This window comes from Siniperca chuatsi, linkage group LG2, assembly GCF_020085105.1.
Source record: "Siniperca chuatsi isolate FFG_IHB_CAS linkage group LG2, ASM2008510v1, whole genome shotgun sequence".
Classification (NCBI taxonomy): domain Eukaryota; kingdom Metazoa; phylum Chordata; class Actinopteri; order Centrarchiformes; family Sinipercidae; genus Siniperca; species Siniperca chuatsi.
In genome coordinates this window covers 801090-826407 of record NC_058043.1, presented here as the reverse complement: position 1 = coordinate 826407, position 25318 = coordinate 801090, and the positions used below count along the sequence as shown (strand labels likewise).

The window sequence follows — 25318 nt, the reverse complement described above, 5'->3', positions numbered from 1 at the left end:
TGCAGTCTGTGCTGCTGTCTGTGCTGCTGTCTGTGCTGTCTGTGCTGCAATCTGTGCTGTCTGTGCTGTTGTCTGTGCTGCTGTGCAGTCTGTGCTGCAGTCTGTGCTGTCTGTGCTGCAATCTGTGCTGTCTGTGCTGTTGTCTGTGCTGCTGTGCAGTCTGTGCTGCAGTCTGTGCTGTCTGTGCTGCAATCTGTGCTGTCTGTGCTGTTGTCTGTGCTGCTGTGCAGTCTGCGCTGCTGTGCAGTCTGTGCTGCTGTCTGTGCTGCAGTCTGTGCTGTCTGTGCTGCAATCTGTGCTGTCTGTGCTGTTGTCTGTGCTGCTGTGCAGTCTGTGCTGCAGTGCAGTCTGTGCTGCTGTCTGTGCTGCAATCTGTGCTGTCTGTGCTGTTGTCTGTGCTGCTGTGCAGTCTGTGCTGCTGTCTGTGCTGCTGTCTGTGCTGCTGTCTGTGCTGCAGTGCAGTCTGTGCTGCAGTCTGTGCTGCTGTTTATGCTGTCTGTGCTGCAGTCTGTGCTGCTGCTGTGCAGTCTGTGATGCTGCTGTGCTGTCTGTGCTGCTGCTGTGCAGTCTGTGCTTCTGTCTGTGCTGCTGTGCTGTCTGTGCCGCAGTCTGTGCTGCAGTGCAGTCTGTGCTGCAGTCTGTGCTGCTGTTTGTGCTGTCTGTGCTGCAGTCTGTGCTGCAGTCTGTGCTGCTGTGCAGTCTGTGCTGCTGCTGTGCAGTCTGTGCTGCAGTCTGTGCTGCTGCTGTGCAGTCTGTGCTTCTGTCTGTGCTGTCTCACGCTGCTGTCTGTGCTGCTGTGCAGTCTGTGCTGCAGTCTGTGCTGCTGCTGTGCTGCAGTCTGTGCTGCAGTGCAGTCTGTGCTGCAGTCTGTGCTGCAGTCTGTGCTGCTGTCTGTGCTGCAGTGCAGTCTGTGCTGCTGTCTGTGCTGCTGTCTGTGCTGCAGTCTGTGCTGCTGTTTGTGCTGTCTGTGCTGCAGTCTGTGCTGCAGTCTGTGCTGCTGTGCAGTCTTTGCTGCTGTCTGTACTGCAGTCTGTGCTGTGGTCTGTGCTGCTGCTGTGCTACAGTATTTGCTGCTGTCTGTGCTGCTGTCTGTGCTGCAGTGCAGTCTGTGCTGCTGTCTGTACTGCAGTCTGTGCTGTGGTCTGTGCTGCGTATTGATAACACTAATCTTAGAGCTAATTTAATACTTAGTTTCTTCAAAGAGGGGCACAGGGACGCCGCCCCCTTCTTACACCTGGACTTTGGAGTCGGGATCAGGAGGAAGTTCGTACTGAATGAAGTCGAGTCTGCGTTATTTTTACAGCCCAACATCACAAATCACTTTGCATCAGAGGGCTTTACAGTGTGTTCGGCTGCCGGCCCCCTCTGTCAGGACGGACAGACAGGAGAACAGACAGACTGTGCACAACAGACCGACAGTAAAATTACAGTACTGGACAATCAGGGTGACGGAATTATAGACTGTAAACACATGAAGAATATGGATCCAGGTGCAGCTTCAGGTGTCGCCAAACAGACCGAGATTCTTGTTACTGTCACCCGATGGAACTGGTGTCCGTGCGTCCAGCCGGGCCAATCACCAGCATCTCCGCTTTATCTGACGCTGTTGAACAGATTATGTGACGTCCCGTTTGTAAACAGCAGAGGACGCAGACGTCCCGGGCTTGTCGAAGCGCTACAGATGCCGAGATGGTCAAACGCTGAATTTGTCCAAGTCTTTAATTCCTGCAGGACGTTTTCTTTCACTTTCAGAGGCGACAGAAAGACTCCTCTCAGACTGCCGAGGAGGCTTTCTTCCATCTTCTTCCTCTTTTGCACTTTTTGATTTTTCCATGCTTTTCCTCTAAAGTGACTGGCTGACTTTGTGTGTGTGTGTGTGTGTGTGTGTGTGTGTGTGTGTGTGTGTGTGTGTGTGGGTGGAAGAGATGAGTTGTTTGTGCCATGCTCCTTTAAATCAAAGGCGAGGGGAAGGCTGTGCTTTAATCATATTTCACGCCGACCTCACTTATCTTCCTCGCCTGTTGTTTAAGGCCTGTCACTGCAGATATATCGGCCTCTGTTTGACTGCTACAGTATGGGGAGTTCGGAGGCTACGCACACACACACACACACACACACACACACACACACACACACACACACACACACACACAAAGACAAGCACAGAAATACACACCGCCCAGAGTGCATGCATATTCTGTATTCATGTGCTCGCACACACAGAGAACAAATTATGTAAAAAAACCACACAAGTCCAAGTGTGAAGTGGCTGACAGGACGACAGCCTGTTAAAGTCTCGTACCACGGGGGCCATGGGATGTTAGGAAGTCAGAATGTGTTAACATTTTCTTTGGAAATGCCAAGGTCTAACATTTCTAACATTTCTGACCTGCGGTTCATAAACTGTTTCTGCGACAGAACGCAGTAAAAAGGGAAAGCAGCAGCCTGAAGGTTACAGCGACGAGCTTCACACCTGAAAGCTGCTGATTCGAATTCCACAGAACGATTCAGCAGTCTGCGTCTGATCTGCAGACCCCCGCCCCCCCAGGTAAAATCAAGTCTGTATGTCCTCGGGTTTTCACCAAACAGTAAATATCTGTCTGAGTGGACAGAAGACAGACGAACCATGTTGATGAGACATTCTGAGTCTCAGTAATGTCAAAATATATCGATAGTGCAACATGAAAAATATATATATGTTAATGGATATTCTCCCTCCTGTTATAATTATTTGTCTTATGTCTATTTGGGGGATAATTATGCGCTTAAGTTTTAGCACTACAGTTCCCATAATGCTTTTGGGGATGTTAACAGGAAGAAGAATGTTGCCATGGAGTGAGTTAGCTGTGAGCTACAACTTGTTTTCAGCCTGTATCTGTTTCCATGTAGTCAAACTGTCCCATCAGAGCAGCCGAACCAGCAGTCAGCAGCTCCTGTCTGCAGTGGACCCGTGGACGGACAGACAGCTGTCTCTGGATCACTGTGAGACTGAAGGAAACTTAGAAACAGCAGGATTCTCAGGCAGGTTCTGCAGCTCTGGTGTCTAAGTGGATTTATGGACGATTATTCACGATGGATTTATTCATAGAACTTGAGGAACCTGGTTACTCATCTCCCTGTTCACATGATCATAACAGTATACAGGTTTCTGATCGTCTGCCTGCAGGTGTGTCTTTGATACGTCACCGTCTCGGCCACTCAGTTCTGTACCTGAACAGGTGAGAAACACCATCGATCACCACGACGCTCATGATGTAAATGCACTCACTGTGTTCAGGTGGGAAACAAATCGTTTGTGTTTGATTACCAGGACGCTCCACAGGACACCTTTCACTGGTCTGTGCTGTCTGTGCTTCTGTCTGTGCTGCTGTGCTGTCTGTGCTGCTGCTGTGCAGGACACCTTTCACTGGTCTGTGCTGTCTGTGCTTCTGTCTGTGCTGCTGCTGTGCAGGACACCTTTCACTGGTCTGTGCTGCAGTCTGTGCTTCTGTCTGTGCTGCAGTCTGTGCAGGACACCTTTCACTGGTCTGTGCTGTCTGTGCTTCTGTCTGTGCTGCTGTGCTGTCTGTGCTGCTGCTGTGCAGGACACCTTTCACTGGTCTGTGCTTCTGTCTGTGCTGCAGTCTGTGCAGGACACCTTTCACTGGTCTGTGCTGCAGTCTGTGCTTCTGTCTGTGCTGCTGCTGTGCAGGACACCTTTCACTGGTCTGTGCTGTCTGTGCTTCTGTCTGTGCTGCTGCTGTGCAGGACACCTTTCACTGAGCGTGTGCAGCAGTCTGTGCTTCTGTCTGTGCTGCTGCTGTGCAGGACACCTTTCACTGGTCTGTGCTGCAGTCTGTGCTTCTGTCTGTGCTGCAGTCTGTGCAGGACACCTTTCACTGGTCTGTGCTGCAGTCTGTGCTTCTGTCTGTGCTGCAGTCTGTGCAGGACACCTTTCACTGAGCGTGTGCAGCAGTCAGAGCAGCAGAAGGCCGCAGCAGTTGTAGTTGTAGTTCATGTATGAAGTCGTGTCAGCGGTTCGGACCGGACCCGCAGGTGATCGCTCTCACTTAACGTAGAAACACCTTTGAAAATGAACCTCCAGAAATTCTTAAATTCTGAATTCATTTAAGAAATGAAGTCAAATAAAAACATCAGTTTGTGGTGCAGAATCCATTTACTGAGTCACGTTTCATATACGGTGTGTTTGGGTGTTATTTAACAAGCGTTGATTGCATGAAGGCCGCTGTGTTTGCGATTGGCACGGCTCGTTAATGAATTAGCTGTTTGTTCTGTAATGTTCATTAACTTATGGCAAATTAATTGCCAACAGTAAGTCATTTCCAGTAGATGGTGTTTCCATGTTTATCTGTAGCTCACGTCTGTCAGCGTGCTGGTGAGTTACATTTACACACACACACACACACACACACACACACACACACACACACACACACACACTACCATCAATACACAAAGTGATTAATGCAAAGATCTGTAGAAGGAAACCACGAAGCGATGTGATATCAATAACAACTGATGTAATATCAGTGCTAATGTGTTTTGAGAACAAGTCTTATAAAGTCTGAACCTCGTCCTGAACAGTGACGACGATAAACAGGAACCCTGCAGATGTATTCCTACTCTGCGCTGCGGTTTAGTAAAAAGAACAAACTGAAAACACGACCAGTAAATTAAACAGCTGCAAGCAAATCTCTTCGTCCTAATATTCAAACGAAAGGTAAAATAAGCAACGGAGCATCTGTGGCCGTGTTTTAGGCGCTAAACAGTCAAATTATGTTTGTCTTTCTTCACTAAAGGATCGCACTGAGGTTTTGCAACATTAAAGTGGACGAAATCACAATAATATGTGTTTTAAGATCAGAGGAGCAGAGGAGTTTAACACCAGGCTGTTAAACTAATATTTCAGTCCAGTACGCCACGACAGAGGACAGATAGCCGGATACGTCCGGAGACAGAAGCAGAGTCCAAACAGGCCGGCGTCAGGTTTAAATTTTCAACACTTTGTGCAAATCAGATGAACTGCGGCTCATTGTGGGCTGCTTCCACCACAGGAGCTTCTTCGTGACGCTTACGTTCTGAAGCAGAAATAAATCACCAAACACTCAGCAGATCATTTACTGTGGAGCCACCTCAACACAAAAACAGCTGAATCACTGCCATCGCTTTTTAGTCCTTTAATTAACAATGAATTAATAATAATCAATTTCAGATGAACTTCTGATGTGCTGGAAACAAACATTATTGTGCAACGGGACTTTTTAGTTTAGTTCCTCTGGCTCCTCTAGTTCCTGGAACACTTTGATCGACAAGAGCTGTCAGTAAGAAACAGGCAGTGACATCACTGTAATTAGGGACATGCTCAGTAAGTGTCCCCTGGAAATGCTGTTCACCAGCAAAGACTGAACGTTGAGCTGTCTCACATCCAACCAGAGGCCACAACATTACCAATAACAGAGCAGTGTGTGTGTGTGTAGACATGTATTACTCATGTTGTGGGGACATAACCTGCTTACACAGTCACTCTGTGGGGACTCACCTTCCTTTTGGGGACAAAAAGCAAGTCCCCATAATGTAAATCATTCAATTTGAGGGTGAGACTTGGTTAAAAGGTTAGAGTAAGGTTTAGGCAGGTAGTGGTTAGGGTCATCTGAATTGATGGTCCAAGGTCTGCTGTACAGATTGTAAAGCCCCTCGAGGCAAATGGGCTGTATAAATAAAACTGACTTGACTTAGTCAGTCTCCAGGAAATGAATGTAAGTCAGTGTGATGTCCTCTGAAGTGATGGAAACACGACTGTGTGTGTGAGTGTGTGTGTGTGTTCAACTCCATTTGTTTAGTCCCAAGATGGCGATCCATCATACAACAAACATGTTGTGTCCTGGTCACATGACAGCAGCTGAAATGACACACACACACACACACAGAGAGAGACACTTGTGAGTGTGACACACACTCCAAGAACAGAAAAACCATCTTACACCAAAAAGGTGAATTACTACAAAGAAACAACAGGGACACAATAATGGCCGCCATCAATCTGTCGGAAGAAAAGAAAACTTTTACATCAACAACATCTCTGCGTCCTGCAGGCGGCACCACACTGGTTACATTTCAGGAGACAACATGCATCAGACTCAGAGAAGCTCGAAACGTCTTGTTCCACACAGAACACAGGTGCAGCTAAATATATTTATAGCTTGCTTGAACTTGATGCAGTCTACAGAGAAAAGGCATGTAATGCAAACGAGATCAAATCGAAAAGAGCGACGTTAAAAAGTCGGGTCAACAGCTGGAACAACATCCAGCCTGACGGCAGCAAAAGGGTTATTATAATATACGAACGAGTACTCTTTCTGAGTGGTGGTAGTTTTCTCAGGTGTAGTTGAACAGCAGTCAAAATAGATATTTTACCATCACTATGTTGACCCTTTTTTGTGAACTTCTTGATTTTATTGGAAACCCACCGCTGGACTGCGAGTCCGAGCTCTTCTGTATTGGCAGAATGCGTCTGTGCTTTAGCTGACTGCGTGACGAGCTGCTGTCGTGTCATGAGAGCGGCCATGTTATGTGTGCAAAACTGACCTCGCTCAGATGAAAATGCATCCGGCCTTTTCTCTGAAGAGAATTTAATCAAAACTCTTAAAATCCAATGAATCAAACCGAGCCTTCATCTGTGCTGCTCCTCTGATGCACCAAGGCCTCGTGAGCCCGTTCATGCTTTCATCCAGTCGATCAAGTTGAGCCCAAATATTCCCAAACAAAACACTCGCAACTCAGCTGGATCCAACAACAGCACACAGAGCAGGTTCTCGCTGCAGCTTTCATTAAAGAAAAGTTTCATAACCGTAATACAAAAGTTTAAAAGAGTTACTTCAGTTTAGTTTCTAGTATCCAGCTGAGTTATGTTTTTCTCAACTGCAACTGCAAGTTTTTGTCTTTGTTATGGATGGTAATGTTGGTCAGCCTGTTCACCACTGTGGTCCAGACTGAAATATCTATAATGTAGTAAACACATGAATGGATGAATCCTCTGACTTTCCATCTAGCGCCACCATCAGGTCGACATGTTAACGTGTCCGACACTTTGGTTTCTGACCGAACACCTGCAGAGCTGATGGCGTTCCCATCAGCCTCAGCTGCACTGTGTGTTCAGTGCAGCTTGTAAATTTAATAAGTAAAACATTGTCTGCAGCTACAGTATAAAGTTTAAAACATCTGGCGACTGTATCGAGAAGTCAAGCCACTTACACTGCTCCCCTAACACAACCTGCAGCTGTGTGTGTGTGTGTACAGTATGTTTGTGTGTGTGATGACAGATTCGAGGATCGTCCCTGACTGGACCCATCTGTTTCTCAGGACCTGACAGCTGGGAGTCCTATACAGTACAGACACACACACAGCTGAGCTCTCTAACAGATAAACAGAACCTGACACGAGCAGGAAGCCCAAAGGACGCGATGCTGCCTCCAGCTGTGGAGTCACGAGGGTTAATGAGTCAAACGGGCTGCTCAGGGCTAAACTTCTGACGGAGGGCTGCTTCAGCGACTGACCTCCAGCAGACGACTGCAGATAGAAAATACTTAAAGGTTTCAATGTGAACTCAAACGCCAAGAAACCTCTGGATCGATAAGACCATGGATCTGCCCGTAAATGTTCGATTGTGGGAGACACTGGCACTGTTGCAAGTTGGTGGACCCAAGACAAGAATGTGCTGAGGCCACAAAATGCCATATGTTCAAAGTAATATCAGAGAAAAGAACGACCGCAGACAGCCCGTCGCCAGAGGAAACTTATTGGATGGACCCGGGTGAGCTCTTTTTTCACTTTAATGCTTGATGTCAGAGTTTCCAAAAAGAGGCCTTTTAAATTTCCAGAGAGTGAATGAAGAGCTAAAGAGAGAGTAGGCAGCAGTGAGGGAGAAACATGGAGAAGGTTTGAAGATGAAGATGAAGGAGGAAAAGAGACAGAAACTGGTTCAGGATCAGCTTTGTCAGGTGATGGAGAGTCATGTTGGCTATTTATCTTTAAATACAGGGATTAACACAATTCAACTGCTTCAAATACTTTGATGAAAAATGAAGACTGTGATATTTAGTCATGTGACCCGTATGTATTTATCACACCTGTGCTCGTGTAATTTTGCCTTTGCGAACCTGAAGAATATCTTCAGCATTATTAACGTTTTCTCTTGCTGTTTAAGTTTTTATCGCTAATGTTTGTAGACGCAGCATAGTTAGTTTAGATGGTTTCCCTCAGTTTTGTTATTTTGTTATACTCCAAACACTGATCTATAATAAAGACCGTGCAGATTGTGTTTGATTGGAGATTGGTTGTTGAGACAGAGAATGATAAATCCATCTTTCCATCATCACAGCCCTCACAGGCCTGCGATAGAGCAGCCGAGGTAAGGGAGGGTGAACCCAGCCTTTATGTTACCATACAGCAGGGTACAATAGTTACTTTCCAGCTTTAACGCACACTTGCATCAGCTTGAAGGCGATGAAGGCAGCTGATTGTTCTTTTTTAGGATACCACAAGGTGAAGTGAATAAAAGTCTATAATGAGTCATTAGAGTAATAAACACTCAACACAGTCCTGGTGACTGTACAACAGCCTCTGTACCCGTCTTCATATTGTAATGTTTCCCTCTGTTCTACAAAGGAGTCCCATCAGGCTGGCAGTCCATCACAGCACTGCTCCTTAACCGCTCAGCCATCTCTTCTTCATGACTTATTGAACAGGCTGGTCAGTGGTATTTCCTGTGTTGCTAGTAATAAAACTGAAGGAAAAAAAGGATGTCAAGAAATAAACGATTGCCACCTTGATCCCAGCTGGCCACCAATCTTCCCCTCACCACCTTTTGAAAAGCTGCAGCACCGACAGGCCACTGAAATCCATACATTTCAAATGAAACAGTCATTGTTCCCCAAGATTAATACATCTTGCCCGTAGTCATACAGGAAAGCTGGATGTACCTGTCAAAGGTGGGCAGAAAAATAAACGACAGAGGAAAAAAAACACAAGTTTGAAAATTATCTTTGAGTGCAGCAAAGTGCACAAGCTGTGTTGAGCTGCCTCTGGGCCTGATCTCTGGAATAGTGGAGGAAAATTAATCCCATTGTGTGTTTACAGCTCCGCTGTTCACACGCTACTTGTGTAGAGGACTTACCATGGATTTTAGTTTCTTACTTTGAGAAATTTCAAACACTATTTTTGTGATAAAGATGCCTCCAGTGTGACGGTACAAGCAGTGAATATTATCATCATATGCCAGCGGTTGTTTACAGACTGCAGTTATTGGTGAAACCAGTAGTAACAGACTGGAAGGTTGGAAGGTAGAATTTCAATACAATACTAGTATAAAAAAATTATACTCGATACCTCTTTTGATACCACGACAAAAAGAAACAAAAGTCCTAGGTTCACAAAATAGTATAATTTTGGAGAAACAGACAGGAGTACCAGCACGGAAGCTAAGCAACCCACTGCTGTGGACCTGGGAAGCAACAAAATGTATTTTAGCCACCTAAAAAAATCAATATCAATTTAAGTGCACGCTATTGTGATACTTTTGATAACCTTAGCAGGTTGTTCAGGTAGTGAATCTTTATCACAGCTTAACATGTCACATCAGATCAGTAAAGTTGAGTTCACCACAGATACAAATTATTTTCTCCTAAATGCACCAGCCACACACTCTGGATTCAGTATCATCTTAACTGTTATGGTTTGAGGCTTGAAGTGTAGTTATTTCCTGTTTATTTTGAAATGCTCTTTTCCCTTCATGTGTCTGGTAGTTTTACTTCCTGTCTTTGTTTGCTTTTCCCACCAGTTTTGATTGTTTGCTACGCCCGGATCAGTTTCACCTGTGTCTCGTTATCTCCCCTCACCTGAGTGTATTTAAGTCTGTGTGCTTCCTTTGTTCTGTGTCAGTTTGTCTTTGTACCCTGTGTCAAGCGTTCCAGTGTTTTCCTAGTGTTGTTGTACCTTCATTTAGTTTATCGGAGACTTGTTACCTGCCTGTTTTTGGACCTTGCTTTATGTTGTTTGGACTTTCTGCCTGTCCCTTGTATTTGTTTGTCTGCACTGGACTGCTTTTCTGGTTTCGACACATGCCTGCCTGACCATCTCTGTAAGCCTTTTTAGTAATAAATCACTGAACTGCACTTGCTCTGCCTCTGTGTCTGCATTTGGGTCCTATTCCCTTGTGTTCCCTGTTTCCCTGCTTGACACATGCAACAATTATCAACAAAGGCTAATTTAAACTGTGCGACAACAGCGATGGTGGGAGATTTCATGTCTAATAAAATTAGACTGCATAACATCAATCTGAGGCCGTCAGTGTGCAATGGATGTGTGTTGAATTGTAGCCCTACAATGGAAATAGAAAAAAGTATCTGAGTAGAAACATCAGCTCACGTCATCCTTAAACTTTGTCCTGGATTGCCAACCTGTTGTCATTCCCAGGTTGTCAAATACCGACCACTCAAGGGTACCTTGTGCGTCTGTTTGCGATGCACCAGGCTGTCAATTAACTCCAATGTAAAACCATCCGCGGCAATATTAGACGCTCAGAGGAACTGCTCCGGCCGTCCATTCACTCCAATATTAACCCGCCACCCAGAGGTATTTTTCTACTGTTAATTCCCATGTTAAGGTTTTCTTTTAATGATATCCTCAACATTTCTCACAAACAGTGTCCTTTATAATACAATAGGTTAATGTCAGCAGAATATCTGACACGACAATAACATACAATGCCAACAGAAGGTTAAATTACCACAGTTACAACAAAGTTATTAAACTGTGGTCAAACTACCAAATGAACCTGGATAAAGATTCAGATTTCTTACAATTTAATACTGTCAGTCAAACAAGAAGGAATCGAACCTAAAAGCAGGAAGACAAGACAGATGAAATTGAGTTGACTCATTGTTTAGCATGCAAACATTCACCTCTCCCTGTGGCACAAACAAAGCTAATTGCTTTTTATTCCAAATATCATACAAGCCAAGACTCTGAGCCGCCTCCAAGCTGTTTACACCCCGATACTCCCCCTCCAGTGTTCAACCAGCTACTGATGTCACAGTTGGCTGCTTCACTGATGCTCATTCACTCAGAGTCAGTGTTCACATGAAGACAGAAGAAATCTTCTTACTCACTGTCTACACCATTCCCTGGTACCTGTTACAGTACATACTACCCCTCTCCAACAATACTCCACGTTACCCCTTTCCCAGAATATTCCCAGGATTTCACTAAGTTATATTTGAACTCCTCCACCGAGTTCAATCTACTTTGAACATAACCAGCTGTTGCAGCAGCCTGCTGCACACCATCAGTCCACATATCAAGCAATGAATCAAGACTTTGGAATGAAACACAACCTGTGTTAAAGGTGAAGCGACAGCATTTAGCAGAGGAGGCCTGACAGAGCTCCACCCCCCACCTGACTCATCTGTGACAAACCAGGAAACAGTCAGTTCCTGTTCAGTTCTCAGTGAGAAGAGACGCAGCGACAGACAGACGGTAAGATTTACCTTTATTACAAAGCTGTGACTTCAGCTGAGGGAGGACAGTTACAGGGGGGAGTACTGAAGAACTGAAGCACTGAAGTAGAGAAATACTTCAACTGCAACCTGCTGCTGAATGAAAAACACTCAGAGACTCAAAGTGAAAGTAACTGAGGCAACTTTCTACAGCAGGGAGGGGAACACAACTGACTTCCTGTTGTAACGTGCTGTCTGCTTTGTTTCAGCTTCACTCAGAGACAAAATGGCTTCCAGATCAGAGAAGGATTTCTGCTGTCCGGTCTGTCATGAGGTCTTTAGAGATCCTGTTGTTCTGTCATGTAGCCACAGCTTCTGTAAAGACTGTCTGCAGAGCTGGTGGAGAGAGAAACCAGCACATGAGTGTCCAGTTTGTAAGAGAAGGTCTTCAAGGTCAGAACCACCTTTAAACCTGGCGTTAAAGAACCTGTGTGAGGCCTTCTTACAGGACAGAGATCAGAGAGCTTCAGAGGCTCTCTGCAGTCTGCACTCTGAGAAACTCAAACTCTTCTGTCTGGACCATCAGCAGCCAGTGTGTCACATCTGCAGAGATTCAGAAAAACACAGCGACCACAGATTCAGACCCATCGATGAAGCTGCACGACAACACAAGAAGAAACTTCAGGAAACTCTGGAGCCCTTAAAGAAGAAGTTACAGGTTTCTAAACAAGTTAAAGTGAAGTTTGGTCAAACAGCAAAACACCTGAAGGTCCAGGCCCGACACACAGAGAGGCAGATTAAGGAGCAGTTTAAGAAGCTTCACCAGTTTCTAGAGGAGGAAGAGGAGGCCAGGATGGCTGCACTGAGGGAGGAAGAGGAGCAGAAGAGTCAGGTGCTGAAGGAGAAGATGGAGGCTCTGAGCAGAGAGATAGCAGCTCTTTCAGACACAGTCAGAGCCACAGAGGAGCAGCTGAGAGCTGAAGACGTCTCATTCCTGCTCAACTACAAGGCTGCAGTGGAAAGAGTCCAGCAGCGCCCCCTGCTGGAGGATCCACAGCTGCCCTCAGGAGCTCTGATAGACCAGGCCAAACACCTGGGCAACCTGACCTTCAACATCTGGAACAAGATGAAGGACATGGTCTCCTACACTCCTGTGATCCTGGACCCAAACAGTGCTCATCCAGAACTCATCCTGTCTGAAGATCTGACCTGTGTGAGAGGAGGAGGGAGACAGCAGCTTCCTGACAATCCAGAGAGGTTTGATTATTACTGGTCTGTCCTGGGCTCTGAGGGCTTCAACTCAGGGACTCACAGCTGGGAGGTCGAGGTTGGAGACAGTACACAGTGGGAACTGGGTGTGTTAGCAGAGTCTGCCCAGAGGAAGGGAGTCATACAGTCTGGATTATGGAGAATAGGGTTCTATAGAGGTAAATACTCAGCACGCTCACCACCAGCTCCATCCACTGCTCTCCGAGTGCAGAAGAAGCTCCAGAGGATCAGAGTGAATCTGGACTGGAACAGAGGAACGCTGTCGTTCTCTGATCCTGATACTAAAAGACACATACACACCGTCACACACACTTTCACTCAGAGGATGTTTCCATACATTTACACTGGGGATGAACTGCAGATATCAGCAGAGAAGGTCTGTGTGACAGTGGAACAGAGCAGTTAGAGATAAAGAGGATGATTATATTTATGATGATGTATATTTCTTAAAGGGAAAAGTCTCTGAATTGAACCTGTGAAGCTGCACCTGTCCTCCTGCTGCCTCATTATTCCAAACGTATGTTGATCTTTGGTTCACTTACTGTTTTTCATTGGTTTTATTTCTTTTTCTTGGTATTTAGTTCGACACTTTTAGTTTCTGTTGTCGACCTTTTCATATGTGAAATGCTTTCACATGCCTTTTCTTTTTTATGGATGCTGTCATTTGAAATAGTTGTCCATGTTTTATTATTTGGACTGGTGTGTGTGGAGCCATGAAGAGCAGCAGCCACTCTGTGAAGCTGATGAGGATCCAGATAAAGAAACAACAATCAGTTTATCAATAGCTGCATGTTTGAGCGGCCAATCATTGTTCAGATCCAACAGCCTTCATTTTAAATTCTAGTCCAGATTATAAAGTTTCCAACATTAAAATCAGTGTTTACTTACATGTATGAGATGTTGACAATATATAAAATAAAAGTTTGAAATGATCCAAAATCTTTGTACAGTTTTCTGTTTGATGTAATGAAGCCGAGATGATTCTGTCTGTAAAGTGTTTTCATTCACTTTCATCACTTGAATTCTGCTGCTGGTCATATATTTATTATTATTTGGACGTCTCAGTTTTAAGGTGGACATCTCAGTTTGGGTTCAGACTTCATATAATGTTGGTGATTTAAGAACTAAATATTTCTCTGCTGTTTCTCCTGTCAGAAAATAAGAAAAGACAAAACATGGCAAATATAAAGATCAGAAAATAAGTGAAATAACTCACATATGAAAAGATGGACAATAGAAACTTACAATGGAAACAAAAACTAAATTGTCACAAATAAATAGCAACAAAAAGAAAATTAAAAACAGTCAAAAAGGTTCCAAAACACTAAAAACTGAAAGTAACATCTACATGAGTTTCATCAATTTCTGATGGCTGATGGGAACGCCATCAGCTCTGCAGGTATTTGGTCAGAAACCAAAGTGTTGGACACGTTAACATGGCGACCTGATGGAAAGTCAGAGGATCAGCAGAGTAATAACAGTTCATCCTCAGGGGAACATGAATGTCTATAAAATGTCATGGCAACCCCTTTAGTAGTTGTTGAGATACTTCAGTCTGGACCAACTACTGTATAATGGCTAATTTCTTATATCTGCTGTGTTTCAATGTGCTAAAACAATCAAATCTGACAGTCAACACTTTGATTTTCTAACATAATAACAACGGTACATTTCTGAAAAAAAGATACAAAAAACAAAACAAAACATTAAACATGAAAATGTCATTAAATGTGGAGATGATAAAGAATCCACACAAAAACTAAAACACACACAGCTGTTGCTGTTGTGCTACTGCTGAGTCAGTATCTCTTTAAACATCTGCAGCAGTCAAACACCACAAAAACATATTTCCCTTTAGATGTTGCGTCTCGTGTTGAATAAGAAGATAGATGTCGTTACAAGTAAATTAGAGCTAAAAAGGTGAAAATGGTCAATAAAACAACAGACAAAACTGAGAATTATTCATTCAATTATTTCTACATTTGAAGGCCCAATGTAAACATCTAGTCCAACATCACATCTCTGAAATGTCTCATTTAAGGAAAGGAAATTAGGGTTAAAACTAATGATTGTTTTATTTTTCGATCAATCAGACTATTTTCTCAATTAATAAATCAATCAATTTACTTATGAAATGTAAGAAAATAGTGAAAATTGCTCGTAACAACTTCCCAGAGTTGAAGGAGACGTCTTCAGATGTTTTGTTTTGTCCGACCAAAATATAGTTAACTGTCACATCAGACAAAGAAATGCAGAATCCTCACACCGAGACACTGCAACCAGCAAATGTTTTATTTTTGTGTTTAAAAAAAGGACTCAAATAATGAATCAATTATCAAAACAGTTGTATAAATAAGTAAGTAAATAAATTGTCGGTGAACGAATCAATTAATGAGCTGATGGTTTTCAGCTTGTTGGTCATTTATTTGTTTTGATGGTTTATTTGACAGGTTTGTCTCTCCTTCACTTTGCATAGAGTGAGTGTAAGTGTGTGACGAGCTGCAGGAGATGCACTATGATTGGACCGTTTAAAGGGATTGCAGCTGATGACATCCTTTCATTTAAACCGACAGCCGACAGCAGACTTCCTCTTTCACTTGACAGCAGCAAACGCTAAAGGGTACCTTCTGCGTCTGTATGAGACGCCAAGGGACGTGACAAAACGGCGATATTTGTCGACCTGGGTGCAGTATTAGGGTGAATACAGGGGTAGGAATCTTGAGCAGGTGACGGTTGAAAGGGGGAGACAATAAAGCCGTGGGCTGAACAGGCATGCTGCTGTGTTCTTGTGTAGAGCCTCCAGATAGGTTTTGATGTACCTATAAACCACTGAACATGGTGTCAGAAGAAAGAATTACACATTAACGGACATTAAAAGAAAGTCTAGTGTAGTTGTCCAGAGACCGCCAAGTTTGCTGCAGTCTTTTTTTTTTCTCTCTCCGCTGATCGACGAAAGTTTGGGCTAATACTAAAGCTAGCAAGCTCACGAGGCGGCGACATGAGTCAGTTTCAAGTTTCTCCACCAGAGAAGTTCAAAGCCGAAGATTGGACTAAGTGGATAAAACACATTGCAAGATTTCGCATCGTGTCTGGATTAGACACGCAAGCGGATGAAAATCAACCTCAGCCCAGAGGAAGCGAGTGAATACAGCACAGTCAAGAAAAAGTTGGATTATCACTTCGTAACACGCAGAAATGTAATCTTTGAGACAGCAAAGTTTAATCAGAGACAGCAAGAAATGGATAAGTCGGCTGACAGCTTTCACACAGCGCTACATTGCCTAGTGGAGCACTGTGGATACAGGGCTCTGCATGATGAAATGGTGAGAGATAGACTTGTTGTGGATCTGAGAGATAAACGCTTGTTAGAACAGTTACAACTAGACCCTGACCTGATGCTAGAGAAAGCAATTAACAAAGTGAGCAGGTGAAGAAGCAACAAGAAATGCTTAATCAGAATCAGAATCAGAAATACTTTATTGATCCCCGAGGGGAAACTCTTTTGTTACAGCAGCTCACTGTCATGTCAGTGCACACAGGAACAGAAGTACTAAGCAAAAAATATAATACACTATAATACAGGTCAGAAAATAAATTAAGTACCAAGTGGGTATAAGTATAAAATAAAATAAGTTTGAAGTACAAAGTGGGTTTACCGGTTGATGATAATAATACGGTATACGGTAATAGTGCATGAACTTTCAAGTTAAGTGTAGCTTATTAAGATGATTATGAGACAGTGGATATTGCACAGCAGTAATAGAAGTATAAATAAATATCTATAAATAAATAGGGAATTTAAAAGAGTATATTGCACAGGAGTATTAACACAGAATATTGCACAATTATGTCAACTATTGCAGAGATGTTAATGACCAATGTCCAGGTTAATGACCTAGGGTCAAACAGACAGACACTTAGAGGGAGGAGTTAAAGAGTCTGATGGCCACAGGCAGGAATGACTTCCTGTGGCGCTCTGTGGTGCATTGTGGGGGGATGAGTCTTCTGCTGAAGGTGCTCCTTTGTTTGACCAGCACGTCATGGAGCAGGTGGGAGACACTGTCCAAGATGGCGTGTAGTTTGGCCAGCATCCTCCTCTCTGACACCACCGCCAGAGAGTCCAGCTCCACCCCCACAATGTCACTGGCCTTACGGATCAGTTTGTTGAGTCTGTTGGCGTCCGCTACCTTCAACCTGCTGCCCCAGCATGCAACAGCATACAGGATAGCACTGGCCACCACAGACTCATAAAACATCTTCAGCATTGTCCGGCAGATGTTGAAGGACCTCAGCCTCCTCAGAAAATAGAGGCGGCTCTGGCCCTTCCTTTAAACAGCTTGAGTGTTCTTGGCCCAGTCCAGTTTATTGTCCATGTGTACTCCCAGGTAATCCTCTACCATGTCCACACTGACCCCCTGGATGGAAACCGGGGTCCCTGGTGCCTTGGCCCTTCGTAGATCCACAACCAGCTCCTTAGACTGTGTCACATTGAGCTGCAGATGGTTCTGCTCACACCATAAGACAAAGTTCCCCACCACAGCCCTGTATTCAGACTCCTCACCACTGCAGAGTCATCAGAAAGATGAACTTTAAAGTGGATATCTCCAACACGCAGCTCGACAGCGTGCACGCGCAACAGAGCAATAGCGCAATTCCAAAGCAATCCAAGCTGCAATATACTGTAGACAGACAGACAAGAAAGCACAGCAGGAAAGACAGACACAATGCAAAAGATGTGGCGATGCAAGAGGGCATAGCCTGCAACAATGTCCAGCTAAGGAGGTAATGTGCAATAACTGCACTCTCAACGCCCAGACACATCTCCCTCCCACTCCTGAATAAGGTTAAAGAGGAGCTGGACTGTATGGAGCAGCAGAGAGTCCACTGAATGGTGTGCGCCTATGGTGGTGGTGCCCAAACGCACAGGTACGTGCAAGGTGAGAATATGCACCGACCTCACTGAGCTGAATAAATCAATGATGAGAGAGAAGCATCCCCTCCCCTCAGTGGAACACACCTTAGGACAGCTTGCTGAAGCCAAAGTGTTTTCAAAGCTAGACGCCAACACAGGATTTTGGCCAATTCCACTGTCCAAGGAGTAATCTCTGCTAACCACCATCATAACTCTGTTCGGCCGGTATTGTTATAATCGCCTGTGCTTTGGAATCTCCTTGGCACCTGAACACTTCCACGCATGTCACACATCCTGGAGGGCCTGGAAGGTGTTCTGTGTCAGATGGACGATGTGCTCATCTGGGGAGCCACACAGATGGAGTACAATGAGAGACTGTGGCAGGTGCCACGCCTGCAGAAGGTGGGAGTGACGCTTAACAACAAGTGTGAATTTTCCAAGAGCAGGATAAAGTTCCTGGGGCAGGTCATTGAGGCATCGGGGGTCAGCACAGACCCCGATAAAGTGAACACTGTAAGCCATGCCAGAGCCCAGTAATGTCAGCGAGGTGAGCTTTCTGGGGATGACAAATCACCATGGGAAATTCCTGCCTTACCTTGCTGAGAGAACGCGTCCTCTCAGGGACCTGCTGTGGGCCTGGAGGTCGCAACAACAGCAGGCCTTTGACAGCATCAAAGGGGAACTGACAACACCCCCAGGGCTAGCAGGCTAACAACAGAAGTCCACAAAGTTAGAAAGTATACAGCGTTTAAATCAAACACTGTCATTCATCTGTGTTAATGATGCTACAGTCAGATCGGATTTCACTTCCCATTTATTTCTATGTGAAACAGGTCGACACAGATTCACTGACTGCAGAGTTCAGTCTGATTGAACTTCTGTTCATCAATCAAAGCGGTAGGCTCTCCAATGTCCAGCCAATCAGAGAGAGGGGGCGGGACTGACCTCTCATTCAGGAAATATAGTTTGTTTATATTCTTGTTTTATAACTGCAGGTGAAATAATCCAAGAAAGACAAGAAAAGATGCTGATTGGCTGCAGTGAGTTAGCATGTTAGTTATGCTAGCTCCTGCAGTTTGATTACAACCCTGCTCACACTATTTCCTGCTCCCTCCTACTTTTGGCCACAACCATACAGGCTATGGCCACAACATGCGAGTAAATTTCACCAGGTGTATTTCGGTCTGACTGCAGCTTCACAAGATGATCAATCAGCTAGATTGGACTGAAGCTGGAGTGGTCAAACACCAAGAGGCAGTTACACCGACTCTGTTTGGTGGAGCTTGTTGGTGCTGGATCCAGACGGACAGAAGGTTCCACTCACAGAAACATAATGTCATCTCTTCTGCAATGTTTTTGGGGAAAATGATTAAAGTTTTTATTTAGTTGACGATGTGAAATTATATTATTGTCCCAAAAATAGACACCAATCCACGATGATTGAAACAAGAATTTATATTTGGTTAAAAATGAATGAAAATATTATTGTTTTCTGGTCTGATCTTTTCAGTAGGTGTAAATCATAAATAATACTGATATAAACACCGATTTTATCACAATGTGTCTTTTGCAAAGTTGATATACGAAATGCTTATATACGCAGAGTTAATCTTGTTTTCAGGACCCAGTGTATTCCAGTTATCCCAGTCAGTAGCTGCAGTTATTGGAAAGTGAACTTCCTCTCATGAATGTTTTTAAAAGCGCTACAATAGTGCCATTGATTTCCTCCTTTAGAGAACTCCTGCAGCTTCAGTTCTTTTCTTTGTTATTCTCAAAAGTCACATGTTGACGCGACCATCACAACAAAGTGTTTGGCTCCGATGTTTCCTTTATTGGAATAAAAGCCTTTTCATTCCAGCCATGAATCTCTGTGTGGATAATTTGCACATAACTTTAGAGAAATTGATTTCATGAAGTGTAATGGGGCTTAAATAGCAAGTGCAGAACTGTCGAACACCAAGAAAGAAAACTTGAGATTCACGTTAGTTTCTATGGATTTCTGTTGTTCAACTAATGAAATCCTTCACATATGTCAGATTCAAGCACACAGACATTATATTTCTAATAAAACATTTGTAAACTCAGTGTGATTTGAGTTGCTGACAGCTCCACATTGAGTACATAATAATAAATTAGTTAATAAACTATCTGAACATATCAGTTTGGCCCTTTTCACATCACTGACTCAGACTGTCAGTCTTTTTGTTTTTTGTGCTTTATGTATCAGCCACTTGGCTTCATTTCCAGCCTGAGGACCCAACAGTCAGAGTGTAGGGTACGCACATCCAAACAGCTTCTACACATCAAACAACAAACTGAAGGCAACAGTCAGACAAAAGATCTGCATGCTGTACAGAGTTCATTTAACAGAGCAACGCTTGGATCTAACAGAGACCTTGTAAAATAACCATCACAAAGCAGAACTCAAACACATTCATCACTCAGGTGCACTTGTAACTGTTTTTTGTAAAACAGTATTTTACTGTAATGTGTACAGTAAGATACTGTGAAACATGTCTACAGTATGTTACTGTAGATAGCAAAGGATTTTAGGAAAATATTCGGTCACTAATCTTCTCTACTGTAAATCCATTAGCAAACATGCCCAGCAAAAAACTGACCAATGGCAAGGGAGATTTATTTTCAAGTGTTTTTAACTGTTTTGGTGGAAGTGAAAACAAAAGAGAAAATAAGTAACTGACAAACATGGTAAGTAGGCCTTTATGTCATAGTTTGGGGGTTTTGTCCTGTTATTTCCTGTTTCATTTTGAAGTGTTCTCCTCTCCTCGTGTGTCATGTTGTCTTTGTTTGCTTTTCCCTCCAGTTTTGATTGTTTGCCCCGCCCTGATTAGTTGCACCTGTGTCTCGTTGTCGCCCCTAGCTAAGTGTATTTAGTCAGAGTTTTTCTTTTGTTCAGTGTTAGTTTGTCATTGTACCCATGTCAAGCGTCCTGGTTTGTTGGACTGTGGAGTTATTGATTCCCTGTACCTTGTCTGTCTGTAGATTTTTGGATTTTGCTTGTCAACTGTTGGATTGTGTTTCTTTTGAGCCTGCTTGTCTGCTCCCAGTCTGAATTGTTTTACCTCTGTTGGACTACCTGAAATCTGTGTAAGCCTTTTTAACAGCTTGTTAAACAACTTTGTTTAGTATTGTCAAGTGCATCCTTTGGATTTTATTTAAATATATGTTCTGGATTTATGTGATTTGCAGGTGGTCTCTTTTGGAGCCTTTTTCTGGATGCTGGACGGGTGGTTGCAGTGTTAACGGTAACATTAACATGACTGGTGAGTAACATCAACTGTTAGCCGAAAATCTAATCTAATTTAGCTTGTCAGCTAAACATACAAAGAAACTGATAACTGTCTCTATAACCTCTAGCCTAGACTGTAACGTTACTGTGTCTTGAGTGAGTTGGACATATTTTACGGTCTTTTTGCGGAGATTGTTTTTGGTACCCAATGCTATGTAATTTATACAGTTCTACATGTCAACTTTCATACATATGTGAACATTTACATGCCTATTACTATAACAAAGTGACTATGAATAGAGAAAAAAGTAAGGGGCCTCTTATCCAAGGTGCTTGGGAAGTTGCGTTATGGTTGCACCTGCCATTACTAAGAAACTGATCCAAATCACGCTCAATCAGAATGAGTTATCAGTTGCTCTTCCATCTTCAATTACTTCAGTTTATCTGACCTTTCAGCCAGATGTTGTGATGCCCTTGGATGGAGGGTGAAGCAAGTCATGTGAAGCTGATTAGTTAATTCTTGTCAAAGACTGGTGTGCTAGCTGCATTCAAACTGATTTTTTATTTTTTTTATTTTTTTTTAATCGCGGTGCACAGTTGTGACGCGCCTGTTTTTTGGGGCGCACAGTGATGGAAAAGTGTCTTTTGGTTTTGAGCGCCGTTGTCGCGCGTCTCCATTGAAAACAAACTTGTGCGCATCATCTGAGCGGCCTGGCCCCTAAGAACGGTTACGCCGCTCTTGGGTGACACTCTTTCCTGTATTTTCACTGCGCTGCTGAAGCCTTTTAATGTTACTGCATAATTTGGAGTAGTTGAAATATGGTATGTTATTGTGAAGGACAGAAGCACTGTGCTGGATGTGTTGACAGCATTGTTGATTTGGCCAACTATGCCTGCAAAATCAGCAGTGCTAACAAAGCTAGTGTTCAGAGCAAAGAGATTAGGATGGCCAACTCAGGGCATCAGTGACACAATCCTTCTGCAGACTCTGGTCAAGACAAAGCTAAAGTAAATGGTTAAAATGATCGGTTAGAAATGTAAGAACTTAGACTTTACTCTTACACCATTATGTTAACTGAAAATATTTTACGTCATTTTATACTAGCCCAGTAGTTATAATTACATTTTAATACAACTTTAGCAAAAGATTGGTGGACACAGCATCTTGAGCTGGCCATGGTCAGAAAAAGTGACGTATCAGCATAACTGTTATAGGAGAGCCCATTAGGAAGTATTGTAAAGAGACTAAAGTGTGTTGACTATATGAGTAATTTTTCACAATTTTTGTGAATCGCTGCATTTAGGTCACTGCAACTCCAGTAGATGGCTGCCTCTGTCAGCACCCCGAGGTTGATCGCAATGGATAAGGCTATAAAATGTTTTGCTTAATTGATACTTTGGCGAGTATTGACTAGCTATAGGGTTCGATTTAATGTCATAGCTTCTGTAGTCTCCTCATTACCATTCTGAAAATCCTTATAGCTGAGACTATTGGTTATAAGTAAGCTATTCCTAGACCACAGCTTGTCCTGCAACTTGGAGTGGATTGTAGCAGCACAATGTCTGTGAGAGCATGTTGCCCCAAAAGACAGTGTCTATGGTTTTGGTATACTGTAAGAGACTTGGCCCTGGCAGCTTTCAAAACACAACTCGCACCATGCGGGCTTATCTTATTCCTTACCTATAGTATATCACATACACTCGGAATGAAACGTTAAGCCAGCACTCACTCAAATACAACATCTCTTGTACAGAGTATAGGTGATCAGACTCCTCCTTCCTGGGAGAGTCCTACTCCCCCCTCAACTGGCTCTCCGGCTAACGGCTCTCTTCACACTAATGACCCCCCTCCCCCGCCTGTAACCTCTGCTGTGTGCCTGACTGCTGACCAGGTGAGAGGACAGCTGATGAAACTCCACTCAAACAAGGCTGCAGGCCCTGATGGCGTTTGCCCCGGGGTGCTAAAAGCCTGTGCCCCCCAGCTATGTGGAGTCCTTCAACATGTCTTCAACCTGAGCCTCCAAAGGGTCCCTGTCCTGTGGAAGACATCTTGCCTCGTTCCTGTGCCGAAGACGCTGCGTCCCAGTGGCTCCAAGGACTATAGTACTCATTATTGCACTGTTATGTACGGTATAATACAATGTAGTAATATCAACCTCTAAATCCACTTTGGTACTTGCACTTATTTTAGCTTTTATACTTGTATCAACTTTGTAGTTTATCTTAACTGTATTATAGTGTATTTTGATTTTGCTTAGTACTTCTATCCCTGTGTGCACTGACGTGACAGTGAGCTGCTGTAACGAACGTTTCCTCTCAGATCAAAGTATTTCTGATTTATAAATACAGGCCAGTTTATTCAGTAACAGTTTAATGTGTGTGCTTTCATTAGAATCAGACATGAGCCAGTCTGCAACCTTTAAATGACCTGCTGTTTCTTGCCTTTCCTCCTCAGCCCTTCAGGTTAGTTTACCTGTAAACTGCCCCTCCTGAGTCCTGTGACAACTTCAGAGGTTTTTATTAGTCTGCTGATGATTTAATCAAAAAGTCACCCTCCTCCAGCACACTGCCAAATGTAGCTGAAGGTTGACTGGGTCACAGTATTTACTATGTGGCCTCCTGAGGTGTGGAACTAGCATTTTGACTGAGGCATCAAACTGTGCTGATGACATTCAGAAAATACACCCTTAAAGCATTGTGACGAACCGAACTGTCACCTCAGCTCCAAGAAGGACATCACAACCACTGCTGCTACATGCAGACTCCATTTTATTTCTTTTTCAGTGAGAAATGAAGCACACAATGCAGAAAGCCACACTGGAGCAGGTGTGGATAGCTTCCATGGGAATCTGTTTCTTTTCTCAAATCTGTGAATCTGTTTCAGCTTTCAGTCACCAGAGTGTTTAGTTTGAAAGAAGCAGCCACCTTATGAAGCAGAGCAGTAGACAGCTGTTTGTCTCATCAGAATTATTATAATCATTGAGCACATAACGAAGATGCAGCAGCCTGACACGTGCAGACGAATCATCGCTTCACTCTATCTTCAGTTCAAACTGTAAAGACGACGCTGCACTACCATGAACAAGTACATGGAGCTGCTAAAGGCTTCATCTCTAATGCCAGACTGTGTCTTCAGCTGCATGTAATGAAGACTTCTGACATCTTAAGGTGCTTTCAGACAGCGAGCTGTTGCTGCGTGATGCTGACATTTGTGCTTTGGATACATACAGTGTCCAGTTTATTAGGTACACCTAGCTAAAACAAAGTCAGTCTCTCCAACAGTCCTGTAATAAATCCTCCTTCATGAAGGTTATAATGTTCAGTTTGTTTCACCTGTACGATTGTTTTACAGTGACACTAAACGGTTCTGCCTTGTGTTAAGTGTTTTGTGTTGTGAAATGTTTCCTAGATTCTTGCGGTGTCCAGGCTCCGATCCCTGCTCTGCACCAGCCTGCCCACTCCTGTGTCTCACCTACAGACTCAGCTCTGTATTTGGAACATTTTATCATGTAAATGTTGAGCCTCTCGCTGCCAAAACTACCTCTTTTTCCCCAACAAAGTGGAACATAAACACTCGGCTCCAGCGGGGGTTTCCTGGCCCATTGGTCCTGCACACTCCTCGGCAGTTTAAGTATCCAGAGGAATTTGCATTGTCAAGACTGGCCGCCGCTGGCAAACAGTCAAGGTGCGTTATGCAGCTGACAAATAGTTGTTAAAGGCAGAAACAGCCTGCGGATCGCCAGAAACTTGAGTATTTCACCTTCGGCTGTGGAAAGGATTATAGAAGATCTGGGTTTAAAAGAGAGGAGGCTTTTTACTAGTTCTCGTTCCTCTGCAGCATCCTTCCTGTCCTCCATCTCCTGTCTTTCTCATTTTGCCTCCCCCCCCCTCGGTCCTCCTCTCAGTGTGTTGCCTAGTAATGGGACGGTCTCAGTGGATCGGTGACTCTGCGGAGAGAGCACGGCCTGCGGGAGATAAACGAGAGGGAGCGACAGGTCTGTTCATCGCTGTCTGTCTCATCCCTATACATTTTAAAGCCGGACCTACTGCAACTCTGCCTTCTAGAAAATAAATTTATATATTTGTTTTGCCAACAATGTTTCAGCAGTGAGTCTGAACAGAACCATAAAAGGTTGAATGCTTCAGTTTCTACGAGCGGCTGTTGTTGCAAGATCAGATATTTTTGGCTGAATGAACATTTAGTTATTCACACAACTCATGAAAAATGATGGCAATCTGATGAGTGGCTGGGCAAATCTGAACATTCGCTAGCCATTAGCACCCTGACTGTACACATCGTCGTTTTTGTTTTTTGATGTTTAGTTTAGCCCCTCCTACTGTTGCTTCACTTCCTGTGCAGACCGGAAGTAGGAAGTTTAGTGAGCACATGGTCTA

General features: G+C 43.8%; 1 protein-coding gene and 1 long non-coding RNA gene across 2 annotated transcripts; both read left to right on the top strand.

The window, feature by feature from the left end:
* Positions 1–11481: 11481 nt before the first annotated feature.
* On the top strand, positions 11482–13700 carry LOC122886347 (nuclear factor 7, ovary-like). Its single transcript, XM_044218394.1, has 2 exons — positions 11482–11532; positions 11762–13700. The coding sequence occupies exon 2, from the start codon at positions 11779–11781 to the stop codon at positions 13165–13167; it is 1389 nt and encodes a 462-aa protein (XP_044074329.1). The 5' UTR covers positions 11482–11532; positions 11762–11778; the 3' UTR covers positions 13168–13700.
* Positions 13701–20610: 6910 nt separating this feature from the next.
* Positions 20611–25198, top strand: LOC122886488. Its single transcript, XR_006380368.1, has 3 exons — positions 20611–20781; positions 20884–20957; positions 24333–25198. It is a non-coding gene; the product is annotated as an uncharacterized LOC122886488 (long non-coding RNA).
* Positions 25199–25318: the final 120 nt, after the last annotated feature.

Bases quoted from the DNA above. Each gene is read 5' to 3' on its own strand.
- LOC122886347 (XM_044218394.1), top strand. From the start codon at position 11,779: ATGGCTTCCAGATCAGAGAAGGATTTCTGCTGTCCGGTCTGTCATGAG.